We start from the raw sequence: 23,497 nt of genomic DNA, 5'->3' as shown, positions 1-23,497 counted from the left end.
GGACCCCACAGGAATACCAAAATACGCTCACACACACACCCACCTACCTACTACCTTGTGCTGCAAAATGACAAATATTTATAACTAAGACGCTTGCTTGCATGTAAGGGAAATTAGTCGAGTGTTCAAACATAGGTGTCTAGGAACAGATTTGGACAATTTGTTCTTATAAAGAGAGCTATCAGCGGTCTCACCCACCCACCCACACATATACACAAGAAGAGCCGCTCTATCTGCCTAATGCTCTATTCCCACCCCCCCATTAGTCATTCATTTTTGTTATTTTCAGTTTAATGAACTCTTTGCTGCATGATCCAAATTCCATAATTTAATTCACACACAAACAATGTGGCTCAGGCCAGGAGAGCGCGGGAAAGAGCCGCTTCCGGCACACGCTCGGATAATGTGTTCCAGACACTTCGTCCTGTGTTTGTGAAAACAAGCGTGTTTGTGTTTGCATGGGTCAGGAAGAGTGGGGGTCATGCAAGCTGAGCTATAATGTGAAAATGGATCAAAAATATAGTGTAAAAACAGACTATTGTGACTACAGATCTGGGTACAAATTGAGCCTGATGTAAGTCATCGAGAACACGCAAAATCATGAATAATGAATTTGGATTAATTGGAATTTGAATTAGCAGGTGAGCCAATAGAGGACAACAATCATTAAATATCTATTGTGAATGTAAATTGAGCAAATTTGACATGTACAGTAGGTGAATGTAAGTAAATTCAAAATCTACTTTTCCCCCATGTTGTCCCAAACTCAGGTGACTTTCTTTTATGGAACACAAAAGTATGAACAGGGGGTTTTAAATTGGGATCTGGGGCCACAAGGGGGCGCTAAGGAAAAACATGAAAGTCCAATTTAAATATAATATATCTTATTTTAAATTAAGAGAAAAAACAAATAAACAACTGAATAAATAATTAAGTTTATTCATAATACTGTTTAATTCCGCTTTTTAAACATTGGTAAGAAATCACGAAATTAATAACTTTTTTTGACGTAAAATAATATAAAAAAAGGGGGACTGGAGCAACATAAACATGAAACATAAAAAACAAACATCTGCTCTTAGCTCTCCTTGATATGTTGTTCAAGAGAGAATTAGCAATGTCTGATTCATGAACAGATGGTTCTTTCGTGTCAGATCCTTTGAATCAGCTGATATTTCACGAAAGAAAGAAAATCACATGGGTTTAGAATTTAGAAAATTCTAAGTTGACGCTACAATGAAAAAAACAACAACTTCTGTTTAGAGCTATATAGCAACATTTAAGCAATAACATTTTCCCAGTTAAAGCAGAAGTACATTATCACGAAACTCTACAGATGCTCTTAAAGTTCTCATGCTAAGACAGCTGTGATTTATTGTTGTCGTTGAGGCATAAAGCTGTCGCTCCATGGCCATGAAATACTCATATTTACCCATTAAATACGGCAGCACAAGACTAATTCATGCAATCACTGGCTCTGTGCTTTAGACACAATTATAAAGCTCAGTCTAGAATAGGCACGTTAACTTTAGGCAGGATGTTATGCTAGTAAAAAGTGCTGACTCATGACAGTGTGCATAGTAAACACTGAGCGATGTGCACGCCAATATGCCCATATTTAAAGCACAGCAGATTTAGATTTAGATTAGGCTTCAATATGGTTGCAATATAAGTCTGACTAGGGAATTTTTGTCTGCACTGAAAGATTACTTTGTCATGATTGACCGAGCCATAATTACAAATGGCTTTGTAAGACTAAAATAGTTCAAGATGTGCTTTCAAAAATGAAAACGTAAAAGTATCCATGCCAGAGAAGCATAATCTAATTATCTGCATATCCACATTGGTCTATGTGAGTCTGTGTGTGCTGAAGTTGCTGTTTCATTAGTGTGAGAGAGCGGTTCACAGAAGTGACAGATCATTCTACACAAACAATGCTTCCTGTGGGATTGCTATGACACCATGGAGACCATGAAGACCATGCTGTTTAACTGTATGAGAGAAACATGGAGAAAGAGGAAGCAGCAGCAGCAGACAGCTTGATGTTGAAACTTTATAAGTGACTGAGCAGAATAACATCCTGCCAAGAACAGGATCACTTGGCGCTTGATACTGATGCTCTGCACTCATCATCTTCCCTGATTTTATTCCAAGATACAGCAGGACTAAATAAAGTGTTACACAACACATGAATTCTTAATAGCAGCATTAAAACCCTACACACATTCTGCAGTGAGTGACTGGTGTTGTTCAGTGTGTTTCCTTTAACTGTTTGCACACTTGAGCATGAAAGGAGTGTTTTCCTGCACCCTCCCCCTTCTTCTCTACTCTTTAGTGGACATGCATCAGTTTCTCCAATCAGTAATCAGTGGAGAAACTGGCTAATAGGAAACGGATGCACTGTTTGAATTGCACAGTGACTTTTATGAGGATAAATTCTGGCTTTCTTTAATTTTGAATTAAACAAACAAATGGAAATCATTTAATTAGCTAAATTAAATACATTTAAAAGATCTATTTTCTGTACACACACACACACACACACACACACACATATATATATATTTGCGAAAGATTGACCCTAAGGGCAGCATATAAAAAGAAAACAAGTTCGGGCCCAGAATGGACCCCTGTGGCAATATATAAACAGCAATATATATATATATATATATATATATATATATATATATATATATATATATATATATATATATGTATGTATATATATATATATATATATATATATATATACGTTTATATACATATACATACATACACATATATATATATATACACACATATATATATACACATACACATATACATATATATATATATATATGTATGTATATATATATATATACGTTTATATACATATACATACATACACATATATATATATATATATATATACACACATATATATATACACATACACATATACATATATATATATATATATATATATATATATTCACACACACACATATATATATATATATATATATATATATATATATACATATATATATATTGCTATATATGGACCCACAGGGGTCCATTCTGGGCCCGGACTTGTTTTCTTTTTATATGCTGCCCTTAGGGTCAATCTTTCGCAAATACCAAAAAGTTACAATTATTTTACAAAAATCTATTGTTTTAAATGCTTCAAGTGAACTAGTCATCACAGCATTATAATGTAAAATACAAAAAAAGTATATGAATTTTTAAATCTTCTAAAGATTATACTTATCAGTGTTACATTGTTAAATCATTAGTTTTTTAAAAGATTCACTTTAAATGAGCATAAGATTATGGCAAAGGTGATCTAAATGTAAAAATACACAATGCAATATCGGCTGCAACTCATACAGCAGATCATGGCGCTAGCAATGGCAAAGTCATGAGGTCAGATTGCAGGGAATGCAAGAACTGATAGTATGGACACATTCATTAACTGCACTGTGGATAAAAGTTTCTGCCAAATGAATAAATGGAAATGTAAGCTTTAATTACACAAAGTAAATGACTAGAAACATATTTTACTATAAAACCTAGGCCTAAGTCATCTTGTGAACACCAGAGAAATGGACAATGCAAGAAAATAAGAATATGCAAAAACACAGATCTGTGATATAGGAACAGCACAAAAGGCATTCAGGCAAATTAAATAACACAATTACACACATACGTGCAAAAATTTAAAGACAAGGGGAGAGATCCACAGCAGAAGGACAGCTAAACCTGGCCATATGTTTTCTGTCTCTAATCATCTAATGGGATGTCCTTTGAGGTTTTAGTCTTCTTAAATTAGGACCATGCGCTAGAGGACAGCATGTTAATTCTGTTGAGCAAGAGTAATTTGAAATCAATATTATTTGCAGCTTGCACCCAATCTTTCATGACATGTACTAGAATGATGTATTGCCTTTATAACCCTGCAATTTTACTCTTCCGATAGTATTCAGTGACAACGCATGATTAACATTCTAGCATTTGAGAAACATCTGTAGTCTCACTGAGTTCTCTCATCTGTAAAAACACATTTTGTGAAAGATGTGAAAACATCTTTAGAAACGAAAACCAGGTATCCAGTTTTAAGGGCATTACTAATGAGCTCAACAACAAATGCTTCCACTCTGGATCTTTCTTGCATCATTAACTCTCTCACTTTCTAAATGTCCCTGACTTCACATGTAATTTTAAGAGCATGTTTTCAATACCATGTATCATAATCCTTGTTACATTCCTTTACCTTCCTTGAATAAGGCAGATTTCAAGACTAAAAGTGGCAGCTGATGCCATTCCACAGGGGAGAAATTATTTATTTTTTCATTGTAACACATTCAAATGGCATTGCAAGCAAATTTTTCACTTTTCATACCAAATATATTTTGTGCTTTGACACAACATTTATCATTTGGATTGAGTGAATCTACAATCTCCACAGTCACTACTATTATTGATTACTTCTGAGTCCTGATACAAAAATCATTAATACATTTTTATCAATATCAGTGCTTGCTGTCAGAACATTAATTTCTCAAAAGACTCAAGATTTAGAGCAAACGGACTCAACAACCAAATCTTAAAAACATTGAGCCTGAAAAGACCCTACCTGTACGTTTTCCCGTAGATCTGTTGCTTCCCGTAGTGGCTGGGTCGATGCCCTGAAGAGCTCATCTACTACTTTGATCCCTGTGGTCTTAGTAGAGGTGTATTCTCTTGCTTTGCGGCCCTTTCTCACAGAGAGACCCCTCTTATGGGCCTTACCCCCACCTCGCCGGTTTGTAATGGCAACGTGAACAAACAACGTGGTGTTAGGCAAAAACTCCCCTGTAAGTGACTGCAGTGGTACGTGCCGGTAGCCAGGAAGCAGGCACTCAAAAGGAATGGTGTACTGGCCAATAAATTCATCACCAATGTAGTCATCATCAAGGACAACAAAACGCAAAGCAGCCAATTCGGGAAGGTTGATCTGGAACTCGAAGCTTTCATCAAAAATCGGATTGTCACCATTTTGCGAGACAGTTTTTGTGCGTTGTTCTGTGCAGTCTGCAGGAATTCCATGGATCTCCACATAGATGTATGGCTCTACCACATCACCTTTAGCAGCAGAGCCTCGAGGCTTTGGTAGGTTTTGGCCGCTGATTACCTTGATGTGAAGGAGCTGGGCTGAGACTCCAGGAAGCGAGTCACGAGCGTTTGCACTAAAATATGATACCTCCTCGCGCATTATTGCTGGACGCAGGACATAACCACAGTTGCCATTTTGCCTAAACCAGCCAAGGTTCAAATCCATCATCAAACCTGGAGTCTGGTAATTCATTGCCACAATTTGGCAACCACACTTCCAGAAGTCCTGTGGATTCATGTTGCTAGCATCAATGCGCATGGGTGTTGGGTACACCCGTGACAGAAAACGCTTATTGTAAGAGACGAAGTCCTCAGGAAACTCATTGGCAAAGTGGTTGGCATCAACCTCATTAAAGGAGCAAATCTCCCAATACCTCTGTTCCCGTTTCGACATCTCAAAGTCACGGAACTGTACAGACTTGCAGAGGGTGACTAGGTCAGAAAGTTCTTTGCAGAGTCGTAGTCGTTTGCAGCCAATTCCGTTGAGCTGATCCTTATCGTCACCACCCATCATTCTCCTGGACATCTCAAAGCCTTCTTCTTCATCCGTGACTTCCCCTTCAGAGTCTTGAGAGTCTGTAGGCAGGCGCTTCCCTTTGATGAGTATCTTTCCCTTGAGTTTCTCAGGGGAGGGCAAGTAATGGTCCTCCATATTAGGAGGTTCAATGTGCAGTTTGTCTCCAAGAATCTTCTTTAAGTGTTGAGCCAAGGCCCTCTGTTGGGGAACACTGCAGTGTGTGACAAGACAGAGGATTAGTGGATACTCTGAACTCTCGAAAGCATATTGGTTAATGACATCTAGAACTTTACAGAAGGCCAGCTGGGATGCAACAGAGCTACCAACATAGACTACGGGCTCACAGTCAGGGCCATCCCAGACTACAACCTCTATGCTTCGACAACCCATGCGTAGCGCCCTAACGTAGCTGCTGAGGTCCGATGAGCCCCAATAGTGATCTTCCAAAAGTGAGGCGTTGTGGGAAGAGTTGATGTAGTAGTGTGAAAGGGGCTGCGTCATATCCTGACAAACATGCTTGTGCTGCGGGTCAAAAATGTGGCACTCGGATGACAGGAGGTAGTGTGTGAAGCCATCTATGGACAAGTAGCCATTGTTACGTCCTTCAGCAGAGGGTTCGTACTTGTGCACAATCTCCCGACACATTTCCTCTGTGACTCCCTCCACTCCCTGCTCCACCTCCACAAAGAGCATCAAGTCTTTGGAGTCCAGGTACTCTTTGTTGCTGGAGAACTGCACCAGCAAGAAAAAGATCTCAGGGCGTGTACACAGTTCACAGTAGGCTTCTACAAACGTGTCTAAATTAATACCTTCACCATAGCAGTCCTTGGCTTTTTGTAGCTCTTTGAATTTCAGTTCAATGCGAGACTCCCTCATGCCAGGATTGAGACCCTTGATGATTTGGGTGGCCCGGAATAAGTCAATGTGTCCTTGCCTTTCTGGATCAGCTAGCTCGAACACTGACCCAATCCAGGATGTTCTTACACTAGGTTGATTGGGTTCGACTACGCCCACCATGTGCCGCCCATATGAGACCAGGTACCGTAGTCCCATCACCCAGGTGCTAACCACTTCTGCCGTGCTTGCGACCAGATCCAGGGACTCGTAGTTGTCTCCATATATAATTGAGAATGCACACTCATCTGGGAACTGATCTGAAAGGCCGTTGCTGCGTAGGACGGGTGTTTTCTTTCCCAATCGAACTTCTTTGATGCTCTTGATCTCAAGCTTGGCTTTCTCCGAGTCTTTCTTCGATGGCTCCCAGCGGAGCCAGCGCATGTCAGGGTCCAATAGGAAGTAACGATTGTACATGCGAGAATTGGAGCGAACTTTCTTCATCTCACAGCCTTCCATCATGAAGGCCATGCAGGCAGCTGTGCTGTTCATCTTGCGGTCACTTGGCATAGAGCTGAACGAGACAGTCTTCTTCCTTGCCTGCCTCTGCTTTGAAACATCCTGCAGAAAGAGCACAAAGAAAACTGCTGATTATAGCTGACATAGACAATCTAAAAAGGAAACATCCATATAATGTTTTTTTCTGTTATCAAAGCCTACAGAACATGCTAATGATTTACAATGCTGGGGACAAAGGTGAAAAGAGCAAGAATTATTTTACAATAACATCATAATGAAAAAAAAATTAATAAATGATTACTCAAAATAAATCTCTCCCTATATACCAATACATAGGCTAATCAACAATTGACTAAAAAAATAAAACTAATCACTGCACCTTTTATTTGTCCTTTTTTAATGGCTGAATAATTGAATAATTAATTGAACTGAACAGGATGCAATGTTTACTTAACTGGGAAATTGTCATTGTTGTAATTGAATTTATTCATATTTATTAAATTCCACTAATTAAATTAAACAAGCAAGTCATTCATCCCTATCACATTAATGTCACATTAGTTGAGTACTGAATATCGCTGTGGTATTGATATGTTGATAATAAATATCAGAACATTTCACTGGAATCAACTTTACTGAATTTTCGAGATTGTGACAACCCTTGCGTATAGAGCAATTACACATGTTATCTTTTCCAGGAAAGATATAGACAGATATAGACAGTAGTGATCCCTAAGGTGGAAGTCAGTTGCAAATCAATGACAATAGGCAATAAAATGTTGACAAATTTACAACTATATACATTAGGGCAGACATGTATCAAAGTAGAAAAGGAAAGCTATGGCCTGGAAGAAATAAAAGGAAACTAACATAAAATGCCATCTAAACCCACCTAGGCTAGAAATCCAAAGTACCCATTTTACCACACAGGTCAATGTAGTCTATCACACAGCAATCAATATAAAACAGACAGGAAAGAGCAGTCAATGGCTGAAAAGACACTTAAATAAAGCTTAAACATATAACCTCTGATAACAACCATTGGCTGCCCTTTTTAAGAAAACAGTACACCTACACATATGTATATGTATATATGTATATATATATATATACACACACACATCTTTAATGTGTCTATAACACATCCAGACACTACAAATCTCAAACAAGCAAAAAGAGCATGCATACACAGAAGATCAGAGATATGAATAATGCTAACTGCCAAAGAAAACATCAAAATAGATCTGATTACTTGATCTAAATATGAACTCCTACTCTGGACTGGAGTCTTTCCAAGTCAAACCACAAGCAGGATAAATACCAGGGGAGTCTTTAGCTGGATCAAAACCGTATCAAGCTCATATCACATCAACCCACCTGTGATGAAGAGGACTGTTATGACAGCTGAGCATCACATACTCTAGACACACATGTACAAAAGCATGCACAAACGTCACACTACACTGTTTAAAGGCTGCATTAAATAAAAGAGTGTTGTGGAAGTTAGTCCAGTAACTTTGAGACTATGTGAAGAGGGAGACCTGATCTGGCGGCAGGATGGCGCTGGCTCTGACACACACACATACACACACACACACATTTTAATTTGCCTCTCCTCTGTTACCGCTATGGTCCGGGTACACACGAGTTTGAATTTGAATTTCATTCAAATTCAATACACTCATCGCACCGCTACAATGAACTCATATCGCGCATACACATGTATACGTATACTTTCAAGTATAATTACCAGTTAGTTGAGCACCGAAAACTTTCATACTCCCACTAGTTTTTTAAAATGGTTGACTCCAATAGGGGAGGAGCCAACAGTATAAAAGAGGAAGCTTCACTCATTGTCACTCGGTAGGCCGTGTGCAATTGTGGTGACGCAAATAACCCGTTGTTTTCCTATATGAAACTGTGTACTGTGGATATGTGTGAACCTTTTTATTATTATTATTTTTCTGTTTATTTAATATTTATTCCCAGTGGTAGAGATCTTTTCTTTTTTTTTTCAGGAGTGGGCTGCCCAAATCCATTTCCCTACAGACTACCTAGTACAGTCTTCCCTGAATTGCTTTTCATTGGCTCTGTTGAAACCACGGTGCAACAGTAAAATAAATTGTATTTTACCTGAGCATTTAATGCGAGTTTGCATTCTGAATTGAATGAGAAAAAATAGTAGGCTACATTTAGCCACAAAATGATGGTAAATTTTTTTTATTTCATTGAATGCTAGAACTAAACAACCAAATGACTCTCATGAGCCAGTTCAATTAAGTGAATCAAAAACATACTGTGCAACCAAAATAGTTACGAACAAATGATTCTTATAAACTGATTCTTTTAATGAATCGGTGTATGACATCAAAAGTACTGCGAGAGCTTACTGAACTGCAAGTTATCATTACTTTCAACAATGTCCGAAATTTCGAAATGAAGCACGTTTTGCATAGATGAGATTAGATGAGAATTTGCACCACTGAATATATTTTATCATATTGGCTGTTTATTTTTATATAAGCTTTATATTTATTTTATTTTTTATTATTATTTAAAAAAGATAGTCCCGTCCCGAACTCCCACCATTAATTAGGCTGGCTCAAACAAACACTCGAAACAGTCAAACAAACGACTTTAACATCCAACACTTCAAGTTATGTATCTTCATTTAGTATATATATTCAAACAGGCTTGTAATGAATTGTGCTAGAAACCGGATTAAATTAGCAAAATAAAGGCCAGACAAGTACCAGGCAACTACCAAGCACAGAGGCTTGTATTTCATTTCCTGGAAAATTCTAAGCTTATTTGGGCACTTGGATTATTTGGACATCACTGCACAGGAAGTCATATCACCAAGCCATGTGCATGCTATTGGGAGCAGATCTGTGAGGGTCGTCTGCGCGTTAGCCTTGTTTCATAACACAGCTGTGTTTGCACTGAACTGCTGAAGGGTGTCTGCATTCAGACTGCTCCTGAGAGAGAATGGCAATGTCAGCGCATGTTTGAATGTGTCTCCATGTGACGAGGAGTAACAGAGAAGGGTCAGAGTGCACTTAAGGGTTAGAGTGCACCAAGTTGACAGAGAATGATTGGTCCCTGACCTTTGTCATTTAAAAGGATAACAGAACATACATCTACACAAAGCCAAACATACGAGACATGAGAAGGAGCATAACTGTCTTCACTCACAGCTATTTACACTAGTCAAAGTGTCATCCTGTCTGTTAAAGAAATACACAAACATATCCTTATCAAATAGTCTGTTCCTCCTTATATGTGCCTAAAGGAAAGAAAAAACATGACTGAGATCTCTTTAACATCTAAATTATTTCTCCTAGACAGCAATAACATTAAATGGTAAATTAATCAGTATTGTCTCTTGCTGTCCAGTCAATAAAGTACATATATAACTCCTTAAAGGGACAGTTGTGACAAATTAAGATTTTGTCATCATTTACTCAACATTATGTTGTTTCAACCCTATATGAGTTTCTTTCTTCTGTTGAACACAAAAGAAGAAATTTTGAAGAATGTTGAATACTAATGAAGTCAATGGCTACTGTCAACTGGTTATTCTTCAAAATATCTTCTTTTGTGTTCAACAGAAGAAAGAAACTCAACTCATACAGGTTTGCAACAACTAGACGGTGAGTAAATGATGACAGAATCTTCATTTTTGGGTGAACTATCACTTTAAAACAAGATCATTTTACTTGAGAAGCAAAATTGAGATTTTTAGAGAATATGTGAATAAAGTAAAAAAAAATCTTATCCTGTTTACATGTATATGTTTATATATATTTTAAGCATAGATCTAGCAAAATTTAGTGAAGTTTATGCTTAAAACAAGCAAAATAGTTCAAATATTTTTCTGCTGGAAATCGAGATGAAAAATGCTGATTATTATTATTTTTTTGTAGTGCTTTAGAGAGAAGACACTGTACTCACTGTACTTATATATATATTTAATAAGTATAAAAATATATAATTTTTTCCAAAACAAAATTATTTGAGTTATGCCTTTTAAATTTTATTTTTCTTCAAATCGTATGGCTCTATACACTTACAACTGGGAATTTTAATGGAAAATCTGAGACAAAGTTGATACTTAAATGAAATATAGGTGACAACTTGTGAGGAAATGAAAACTCAACCTTTGAGCAACGCATGTTTAGTTGGATTGATATTTTAGCATACAAAGGTTAATATAAAAAATTATATCTGCTCCGTTTTTGATGAATACTGCCGAAGATTAAAAATAAAACAGACGGTATTACTTCGCGCATTTGATTTAAATCACCGCAAAGGACACACATATAACGATAAAGTTCAAAGAGGTTAATTTATCATGCTGTTGAAAAAAGAAGATAAAACATACATGAAAGCGTAAGCAATTCTGATGTCTGCGCTTTGAAATGGTATTGGTAATGTTACAAACACAAACACGCACATACTGTCACAACAGCAAAAATCAGAAGACTTCATATAACTGCTGACCCCTGCGTAGGAACTGCTCAGACTGAAAAACATTAAAGACTATTAAACACATTCACATAACAGTGAATGTTCACAGAAATAAGCATACATGCATGTGTATGTTGAAGAGAACAGGAAGGGTCTCCCTGGTGTTATCTGCCTTGCACTCAGCTCATGTTTTTGGGATTATTTTTATATTTTTTCCAGCTTGGGCGTGTATCTACTCCAAAGGGACCAATTAGAGCACTGCCTGTGATACTTCACTGCTCATACCAGCTTAAATGAATGTGTACGAGCATTAATGTATGTGCACGCCGTGCAATTATGTCTCTGTGCCTGTAAATCAGTCAGTCTTTGTGTATGTTAGAGTGTGTGAGTGTGATTTTTCTCTGTCAGCTGCAATGCAGGTTGCGCTCAAGGTTTCTGCAGAGGTACAGTATAGGCAATGCATATTACTCATTCAACTCATAATATAAATCCTTTAACAGATCTCTGTCTCTCAACATGGTGTATTTCAAATCTCTTTCCTCTCTCTCCTATTTTCCTCCATTAGATACAGATGTTTCACTGACATGTTTGGTTTAGACAGCTGATATAACTAGAACATACTTGCTGTGATTGCAAGTATGATACTTTCATACTTGCTGTTTCTCTTTCCATTGCCAATTAAAAACCACTTAATCATTCAGTTTAGCAGTGCATTAATTAGCTGTTCATTCTGTAATGCTATGGAATTAAGTTAACACAAATAAACTGGGCACCTGTTCTGAATCAGTAATTACCTAGAATATGGTTGTGTTATGCTTTAGTCCATCAGCATTTATGAGAGGTCATTCCACTTTATTAATGGTGAAAACTTGTTAGAGACTATCAGTACAATATATTGGTTTCTTCTGATTGGTCAGAAGGTCTGAACTCATACAGTATATGCATTATGATGCAATCCCTCCTCAGGAGGCAAATTAATGGTCTGGTTTGGTCTGTATAAATGGATCTAAGCATGGTCTCGTTGTGTGGGTTTGCCTTATAGAGAATGTGTCACTTCTGAAAGCTTTTCATGGTATTGGGTTTGACCTGACATTTACATTGCATAATGCATTTATGCATTTGGCAGATGCTTTCATCCAAAGTGACTTAAAGTGTATTCAAGGTATTCATTTTTATCACTTCATGCATTTTCTGGGAATCAAACCCATGACCTTTGCATAGTGTCGTTATGTTTGAGCTACATGAAAGCTATACTAAAACTTAATTTAAAAAAAAAGCAGTTTTCCAACACTCAATGCATATAAAACATATGGTTCTGTTCTGACATTGTATTTGGGGCTGAAATAATTCAATTGAAATGTACCAAATTTTTAGGTTTCTTGGCAACCACATAGAGCCTACAGTGAACAGAGTAATTAACTATATTATATGGCAGAAAATTGTTCTAATATTAACAATAAACGTAACAATTTATTCTGAAGAACACTGATATGGCCAGCAGCCATATCACCCTGTAGCCCAAGACTGGTTGCCCACTGAAGCTAAGCAGGGTTGAGGCTGGTTAGTACCTGGATGGGAGACATCATTGGAAAACCAGGTTGCTGCTGGAAGAGGTGTTAGTGAGGCCAGCAGGGGTGCTCACCCTGTGGTCTGTGTGGGTCCTAACGCCCCAGTAAAGTGATGGGGACACTATACTGTCAAAGAGCACCGTCCTTCGGATGAGACATTAAACCGAGGTCCTGACTCTCTGTGGTCATTAAAAATCCCAGGATGTCTTTCGAAAGAGTAGGGGTGTAACCCCGGCATCCTGGCCAAATTTGCCCAGTGGCCTCTATCCATCATTATGGCATCCTAATCATCCCCATATAAATACTGATTGGCTTCATCACTCTGTCTCCTCTCCACCAATAAGCTGGTGTGTGGTGGGCGTTCTGGTGCAATATGGCTGCCGTCGCATCATCCAGTATGATGCTGCACATTGGTGGTGGTTGAGGAGATTTCCCCTTCCATATGTAAAGCGCTTTGAGTGCAGAGAAAAGCGCTAAATAAATGTAATGAATTATTATCATTATTATATATTGTATCATATTGCTGTTGCTGTCATTTTGTAAAGGCAATATGCTACTACTTGCTTACACCCATATGTGTGCACACAGACCACTCAATCTATCAGACATTTATTAAAACACATGCAAGTGTGAAGTTTACTTGCTGTAATATACAGTACTAAAGAGACACGCAGTTATTATTTTTAATTGTGTTTAGTAGTGGTTTGTCTAATGAACTAACCAGTTCCCTTCTGTCTGTGTAATCTGCCTTTGTATGTGACCGCACATTGTGTTCTCAAGTTCGTGTGTATTTAAAAAATGTAAGAGAGCCAGTTTTAGCAAACTGACTCTGCTAAAATTACAGACTGAGGAAACGAAACACAATCTCAGACTGCAGACCAACCGACTGAAAGAAAGAGGGGAACAAAGAGCCAGAGTGAGTGAAAGAGAACACGGTGGGAGTTACAGAGAGGGAATGGAATTGATGTCAAGCAGTGAAAATGTTGATTTATTATCCTGTGTTTAATACATAATTCTTATTAACAACTGTGTGTGTGTGTGTGTGTGTATATATATATATATATATATATATATATATATACACATATACACACACACATTATATATTATATATAACTCATTCTCCACTTATATTCACCAATCTTTCATTTGAAAGTCACGTGTCACATTTCTAGAATCACATTTACATAGTAACATCCAACACTTCAAGTAATGTAACACATTTACATAGTAAAACCACATTCTTCCATCTTAAAAATATATCTAAATTACGTCATATGCTCTCAATGACAAATGCGGAACAATTAGTTAATGCGTTCATGACATCAAGGCTAGATTATTGTAATGCTCTTATGGGTGGTTGCCCTGCACGCTTAATAAACAAACTACAGCTGGTCCAAAACGCAGCAGCAAGAGTTCTTACTAGAACCAGAGAACCAGGAAGTATAACCATATTAGCCCAGTTCTATCAACACTGCACTGGCTCCCTATTAAACATCGTAATAACAATAATTATATATATATATATATATATATATATATATATACACACACATATATATATATATATATATATATATATATATATATATATATATATATATATATATATATATATATATATATATATATGAAGAGTTCAGATGCAAAAGCCTCTAAATGCCATCTGAAATTTTATTATAGAATGATCATTTTTATCAAGCTCAATTATTTAAATTCAATAATTTCACTTAAATGGCAATGAAGATTACCTATTAATTGTCATTTAAGTGAAATTACTGAACTTAAATATACAAGCTTGATAAAAATGATCATTCTATAAGAAAATTTCAGATGGCATTTAGAGGCTTTTGCATCTGAACTCTTCATATATATATATGGGCCATTCTACAGAATTGGTACAAACTGCTGTCCCACATACAAAAAACACATTTAAAAAGAATTTAAGTATTCAAATATTAGATGTTTACAAAGATCCTTCTATTATCTACTGAATACCACAATAATATTTAAAATATCAGTAAGCTTAATATATATATATAATCATCATTTATTGGGTACTTTCAAAAAAAAACATTTATTAAATATTCTTGTGTGCCTCTCTCTCATAGCCATGTAGATTGTAGATGGGTACCATCATTTTGAGGGAAATGTGTTCAAAAGTCTGAAAATCAGTGTGTAACGTTACTACCTTTTTTCTGCAATTAAGCAAACTTTTTTGGGTGTTATTCCATAAAATGTAGTTTTTATGTGTGTACAACTGTTCAGAACTCTGCTAGTTAACCATGTGCTGATTAGCATCTTTGAACTAGGCTCAAAAGTATCTAAAATTGTCAATACCGAAACAGTCATAACCAAAACTAATCATTGTTTTGGTAGTGACAAAAGGGAACACATAACCATTTTTGGGGGGAAATAAAAAAAAAATGTTGTACAGTTATGCATACAAAAATTAGTATCTTATTATATTTTAGTAGTGTTTTAGTATGCGAGTTAAAATTCTGTAATGTGATGTGGTCGCTACCAAAACATTACTGTCACTACCGAAAATGTGCCGTCACGACCGAAACATGGATGTTTTGTCTAAAATAAAGTATATTGAATTATCAACTAAGAAGTTATTATAGTGTTTGGTTCAATGTATATTCAAACTAATGAATCCTTAACTTTGAAATCAGTATGATTAACTTAATGCCTTTTACAAAGAAAGATTGGATTCAAAATACAACATATCTTATAAATTACACTTGAAATATTGTTAAAATTGTAATTCTTATTGATTTACCTGTGACAACTTTTTTTTAAAATAGCAAAAAAAAATATTTAAAATGTAGATGTAAACAAAATATGAATAGGCCAATATAAGCCTTCTTATTAAATTATTTATTATTGTGTTTCGGTAGTGACAAATTTGGGGAGAGGAAAAAATATTCCAAAACTTTCTGAAAATACAATATGATAATTAACTGCACAATTATTAGAAGTGTGTACCTTGGATATTATACAATTTGCATACATACAAAATTTGTGAAAAAACTCTGACTTTGAACCGTTCTCGAGCCACCAGGCACTGTTGTTGTGCGAATGAGCGGGTCGGTGTACGTTAAGGGTTTTCTGTTAGATAACTAGTGATCTTTGCAACGGAAGTGAATCGATCAAAACTAACTTAAGCTGGACAATAACTTTATTCTAGAGCTGCTGTAAAGCCAAAACAATCTCTGTTACTTTAATTTAATTAAATTTAATTTATTATCACTGTAAAGCTGCTTTGAAACAGTCCATATTTTTAAAAGCGCTACATAAATGAAGGTGACTTGACGTGACTTGAGTTTATGGATAAGACTTTAATGCGCACTTCTTGTACTGTTTTACTCCGCTTACGGTGATTTTCTGGACTAAAACAAATGCTTCATCTTTTGTGTGAAGTACAATAAACTTCATAAAACTCATCAGTAAATTTTTGGCCATCATTCAGACGAGGTCCGCTACAACAGGCTTGTTCTAATAGTAGATAAAAGCAAAATGACAAATAAGTTATAACCGTAACTAAACTATACCTGTTCTATCTATCTACGAACTAGACACCGCTACTAAGAGTTTCTGTTCTGATATTTTCATTCCGTGAGATGAGATTGTCCTGACGGAGCGCGAGCTCTTGAAGCTCCGCCCTCTTCTTGAAAGGGGGCAGGAGGCACCAGCTTATATGCATTTAAAGGGACACACAAAAAAATGGCGCGTTTTTGCTCACCCCCCAAAAATGGCAATTTTAACTTGCTGTAAAAAAAATATCTGTGGGGTATTTTGAGCTAAACTTCACATACACACTCTGGGGTCATAAGAGACTTATTTTACATCTTGTAAAAAGGGGCACAATAGGTACTCTTTAAATTATCAATGTCACTGCTTTTTTTTAAAAAGATGTTCAAATGATCTCTTCCTTGCTTTTGAAAAGATAGATAAACAGGCAGACATAGATAGATAGATAGATAGATAGATAGATAGATAGAGTCTCTGGGCCCTATTTTAACGATCTGAAACGCAAGTGTCAAAGCGCAAAGCGCAAGTAACTTTGTGGGCGGGTCTCGGCGCTGTTGCTATTTTCCTGGCGGGATAAATGGCTCTTGCGCCTGGCGCAAATCTAAAAGAGGTTGGTCTGAAGTAGCTTCATTATTCATAGGTGTGGTTTGGGCGTAATGTGAAATAAACCAATCAGAGCATCATTTCACATTCCCTTTAAGAGCAGACGTGCTTTTTCCTTGGCGTATTGCTATTATAACGGCGGATTTGCCAGACGCGCGCCAGGAGCGGTTCACAGCCGAGGAGAGCAACGCTCTCGTCACGGCCGTAAAAGAGAGAGAAGTGACATTGGGGATGGAGAAACACACCCAAATTAGCTTCGGTTAAACAGGTATATAATAATGTGGGTAAATGTGTAAGCTAGATGTATGCTTTTATAATAAATTGTCTATCTATCTATCTATCTATCTATCTATCTATCTATCTATCTATCTATCGTTTGTAATAATATGATTTGCAAAAATGAAAACTGCTGCTTCTGTGTAGATTAGAGAATCAAAGTGTATGCTATGTGCGTTGTGCACGCTATACATTATGGTCAAGCATGCGCCCTTAAAATAGCATAATGAACAACGCGCAACGCGCCACTGACTTTAGACTAGTTTTTTTCTGGCCAGTGGCGCAATTGTTTTATGGAACAGTAAAATAGCACCAGGGATTGTTTGCGCCGGAACACGCCTCCTTTTTTGCGCTGAACCGCCCAGGGAGCGCAAGTTCATTCCCTAGTTTAGCGACGTGCTTCTGTGGAGGGAAAAGCGCGCTTTGCGCGGGTGCAAAATAGGAATGAAACATGCGTCGGTGTACAAAGTCAATTGCGCTGGGTGCAAGATAGGGCCCACTGTATGTTTGTAAGAGTGTGAATATAAGCATCTCTTTATTTAGCACAGAAGTCTTGGCTTGGTTCTGCTACATGAGGGTTCCTCTGGCATGTGACACGGGCCCCTGCAATGGCATAACCCACACACTGCTATAAATACATCCAGCATGGGTGCACTGCTATAAGGCTGCTCAGCCCACTGAGCACCTCTGAGCCTTTGGATCTCTCCTGACGCTCCAATGGACCAGAACTTCAGACCTCAAAGCAAAAAAAGGCTTTTTCTTTGTCTTGCTGCCAAAATGCAAAGGCTACAGTATTTGGTTTCTGTTCTACGCAGAGGAGCAAAGAATAAACCCAACTTGACTCTGATTTGACAGATGCACTATGCAAACTGTCACTGCACTCTGTTGTCTTGATTGCGCAGTGTGCGCTTGCCGTTTGATGTCGCTGTACTTTTGTACCTGCTGATGTTCCACAGAGCTTAAAAGAGCTGTTCTTGAGATCTGAACTATTTCTGCATGAACATATCCAGAAGCCTGAACTGTAAAATCTAAAAGGTTTTCACTATCTATTTTTCCATGTACCCCTTCTTCCTATAAACCAAAGCATTTGAGTTGTTGTGTGCTATTTCTAAAGATTTTAACCATTTATTGATTAAGCAAAAAATATAAAAAATTGATCATCTAACCATTTGTTTTTATCTGTGGTGAACAGCACATTCCATGACCCAGTTTAAGGCCAGGCCCCTCTGTCCGTAACAGTGGACAAAGTTTTGCTACATTTTGATTGCATTTTGGTGGACTAACACAAACAAACGGTCCAACGCTATGCTAGGACAACAGCCAAACACCTCTAAGAGGGCAAGAAGAAGACCTCTGGTACTAAGCCCGGGAAGGATAGGACTTCTCATTGGTCCACATGCAGATTCTGCCCTTCACCCATCTAGAGACTAATTCCTAAGATTTTGGCCTGTGACAGGCAAAAAATTGAGCGATGCCAGCTCAACGTCGTGATGTCCATCAGCCATCACGATGGACGATGGCATCGTCTATCGGCCCAACCCTATCACCCAGCACAAGCAGTGGAAGACGTCACTGCCATCTGACTGCTCAGTCGACCACGTGGAACGCAAATATCACTTTACCAAACCTCTTTCCAGAGACATTGGCATTGTTGTATATTATCAGTATTATATGATTTTATCATTTACATTAGAGGAAATATAGCTGATGCTAGTTAATAACAAATACTCTTTCAATAATTTGTTTGATGCACAATAAGGTTTTTCACCTTATTAGTTTCAAAGAAACAAAAGTTTATCTTTCCATAAGATAATGGAACTTCCATAGCCACACTCAACCTAATCACTTGTATTGAATGTGTTTTATGCACTTTATTGCTTTATCATTCATGGTATTCATTTTGTAGCTGTGTTAGTTATTCTTGTTTACCTTTTTCTTAATAAAATGTATTACACTAGTGTCTTCCTTGTGTTGATAATACAGAAAGAGGCTCTACAAGTTAACGATATCTCACCAATCTTTCAGATAAATCAGCTGACCAACTCCCTCCAGTTTATTCTAATTCTAAATGATTGAACAGCCTCCTGTTGGGAGTGTTCTCAAACTGCCAAGGTAAAAGTCCTTGACTGGTGCCCCGAACTAAGAGAGCAGGGGAAGTGGTCATCTGATGTACTCATGACCACACCTTAAGTGACGTGATCCAAAAATCACAACATCAGCGGTGACGTGACAACCAATCACAACAATACCACTGTCTAAAATAATTTCCAATTTAGTATTGTAGACTTTATTATAGACTTTAGTAAATTAGACTATAAAGATTATGAAGAATCTTAAATCACATCATAACATACATCTGAATTGAGAATTTGACCGCTTAAAGGAGATGCAGGAGGACGTGTGTTAATTATCTTTAAACCGCTGAGCATCCACATACAGTAAAGGTGACCTGCTGATTACCCAGAATGCACTGTCGTCACATATCAAGGCCACATACCCTGTGGAAGTAGGACGCTGGATAGCCCTGCACGTACTTGCTACTTCCTTTGGGAGAATAAAGAGTGGATGCTAGGTAAGTACCTCTGCGGAAACAACTCTTCTCACCTTGTTTCCCAAGGTGTCGACGCAAGTGAACAAACAGTGCAAAGTCTATCTGACCTGAATTCAGTTTTCGCAGTTTCCATTACAGCAACATATGAAGGCCGGACTGAAGGAGAACCCAGGTTAGCACTGACTAAGGATTCATGGATACCCTCAGCAGTATTCTGGATCTGGATATAGCAGTCAAACAAATTCACATATGCTAGGATGTCTATGCATGTACAATAAGATTAACCATCAGATTTGAACAGCAAGCGAACAGCTGCATTTCGAGCAAAATAATAATTTAAATGAACAGGTCCTTCACAATAAGGGCCTTTGTTTAGAGAGTCAACAGCAGCAATTTTCCTTCCACTTAATGGAACATCAAACACACACGCATACTTCACAAAATGAATCGGAGCAAAAATCTCATAGAACTCACATAGGTCCTAAAGTTCACAACACCACTCTAAAGCAGAAAAAAACAAAAACAGCAGCCAGCTTTTGATAAACAGAGCTCACTTCTCGAAGCTAACCATACAGCTATGTATCACATAGCCTAGTGAACACAATCACTGAAGCATATCGTGACTTACAAAAGTCAGCGGGTGCTTTCTCGTTCTCAGAATGAGATCTCACCCTGTGAAGAACACAAAATACACTCAGACAGAAATAGAGACTTTGAGAAAATAGAGAAATTAAACTTTGGAATAACACAAAGAGCCTCATATAAACATGCACAAAGGATTCTTCTTCGTACACACAGTGAAGTACAGCATTAGTCAGAGCTCTCCAGGGAGAGAGGAGGACCTGTTTGTATGTTTCAAAAGGTAAATGGCCGTATGTGACTAATAAAAAACTGTGGTGAAGCTATTTAATGATGGTCTTTCAGCTGAGGTGAGTGTTGAGTGGACGGAACGGCAGCACTCAGTCTGGGGGAGGAAGGCTGTACAGAATTACCAAAGCTGTTCGGACTTTCCCAAAAGCACCTGTACGTCATTGTCCGCTATTGAATGAAGAATGCGGATGAGATGAAAACTCGTTCTGGAACAATCCACCACTCAACCCAACATATGTTCATCAATTCAATATTTATTTGTCAAAAAATACAGTATATTACTAGAATTACATAAGCCCAAAACATGCTTTAGGCTAGTATGTGAATGCAAATGCTTCTAATTGCGATTTTATGCATGGTTTTCACATTGTTTTCTGCATTGCCACAAGGGGCACACTATGTGGGAATTGACATAAATAGCCTTTTTCTACTCTATATCTGTGTGTTGTGTTCAGCAGACAAAAAAAAAGTCAGAGAGGTTTTGAACAACTTGAGGGTGAGTAAATGACAGAACTATAATGGAGCGAATTTAGTTTCAATGATATTTCACGGAAAAGACATGATGCACAATGCGTAGCCAATTTCACATGCTGAAACCTAATTCAGAGAGATGTTATAAATAGACGATTATTAAAATATAACGTTTTTGGATATTTTCCACGTGGTATCTTGTAGTATTATTTAATGAGGACAGGAAAGAGTGCAGTGTGTTCGTGTCACAGCAGTGTGTTTGTGTCACAGCAGTGTGTTTGTACCTATACTGTATGTCATGTCAATTCATAACCCTACTCATTGCATTTGCAGTGTTGCTGCAAGGAGCGCTATAGCATATTGTGAATAACATATCGCGTAAACTGTCTTCTTTTACAGTCAGTTTTCTCTTTCAGTCATGCAGTGGTCAATAATTAGATTCAATTCAATGAACTCTCGATGTTCTTTTATTAGTTATTATCTGTAGTTCAAAGGTAAGAAGTGTGTGCTGCAAGAAAACCTTTAAGGTACCATTCCTGAACTTTTTCTCCTCAGACAGCATTTTTTGCCACAGCTTATCCAGAAGGGAGAAAGAGAGTGATTTGAATGATTATGTGTAGGTGTTGTGTACTAAAGCTTTGAGATGCCGCCAGCCTTCCACTGAACACAAATGCACTTTTTTTGCTTTCTCCACAAGGTGCGACCTCTTCTCTCTACACCACAGACAAAACTGCCTACAGCTGCGCTAGCTCTCCCCCTCTCACACATCAGCTTTATGCAGTAGAAATAATAACATTTGCTTACATATTTGCCAGAGGTTTTTTACTGTCAAGACTCTGTAGGTTTATGGGTATTTTTAGACAGGCAGGTCCAAGGCTACTACCAAACACAAACACTGCATTTTGTTTTCCGATCAGTCTTCAGGAAACTTGCTCTAAAGGTGCAGTCACACTTACTGTTGTTTGGTGAAATTTCGTGGATGAAATCGACGGGAAAAAAATGGGAATCTATGTTCCAATGGTTCCAATCAATGGTCTCCCACATTGATCAACAGAAAGCTCCAAGTGACTTCTGTGTGAGCTGTGCTTCATACACTGTTGACAATAGACAATATATATTTATTGCCTGCGAAATTTCACTGAAACGTCACTAATGTGAACGCACCTTAATACAAAAATACACATCGTCCCCTTGGAATTATAAGGTTCTATCTGACATTTTTGTCAAAATTTAGTTATTCACATATTCTTATTCTGTGACCACTTCTTTACATTATGTGATGTTGTTTTTTAAGTTGTGTACATTTTGGAACTTTTTATTTAGAAAATAAAAAGGTTCTTTCTACACAGTCAAATGGAATGCAAACATTTTAAAGCTCAATATCTCAAAACTGCTCAGAATGCAGATAGAACCTTATAATTCCAAGGGGACGACATTACATTTGTTTTTTCATAGTTTTTCCAAAAAATTGGATAAACACTTTTCATCCATCAAATCATTGCACAAGTGCAATTCCTCATTTGTAAGTAACTTTGAACTAAAGCATAAATGCTAAGTGAATAAATGTAAATCATGACATGCCTCTAAACATATTTAGGTTAAGTAAAAAAAAAAAAAAAATGTATAAATCATATTAAAATGTACTGTTCAGCCCTCCTCCATCCTGCAGCTACCAGAATCATTTCCAATATCTTTTTTCCTAAGATCTGTTCCACACAAGGTCATCTGTGCCTGCACAGCCGTATCACGTATAGGGAGACTAAGGGCCCGCTGTCATCTGTAATGTTGTAAATCTGGGTCTGACGGAGGCTTAATCGAGTAGAATTGATAGCATTGATTAATGCAGGAAGAAACTCTGTACTAATGTTCTACAAACTTTCCAACAACCTCCCCTCTAAGGTCCTTCAAACGTTTAGGTGACATTGAAGCAAGGCAATAGTGAAAGAGATAAAATGAAATGACTTTCTCAGACAAAGGATGATAAATCAATGGCCGTGTTTCCACTGTCCACTGATGTGAGCGTGCTAGTGCATGCCAGGGCCAGTCATGCTTCCACTGTCACTTCTGGGCTTGATTGGGCCTCATCTGAGGTTTCCTCGGGCCAACGGCCAGGGGTTTTTGGCCCGCCGAATACCTTTGTCCAAA

The 23,497-nt window shown here is 37.5% G+C and overlaps 1 protein-coding gene across 1 annotated transcript in view; it reads right to left on the bottom strand.

Moving 5' to 3' along the window:
* The window catches only part of LOC311090589 (inactive phospholipase C-like protein 2), a 66,274-nt gene that overhangs the window by 16,695 nt on the left and 26,082 nt on the right, over positions 1-23,497 (bottom strand). The window contains exon 2 of the mRNA XM_084125965.1: positions 4,619-7,108. Coding sequence (XP_083982091.1) covers positions 4,619-7,108 — 2,490 coding nt within the window. The remainder of the gene's footprint in view (positions 1-4,618; positions 7,109-23,497) is intronic.

Source organism: Abramis brama (genome assembly GCF_963993115.1).
Source record: "Abramis brama genome assembly, chromosome: 1".
In the NCBI taxonomy this organism is placed as follows: domain Eukaryota; kingdom Metazoa; phylum Chordata; class Actinopteri; order Cypriniformes; family Leuciscidae; genus Abramis; species Abramis brama.
Note: the sequence above shows the minus strand (reverse complement) of the source record. Positions and strands in the feature narration are given on the sequence as shown.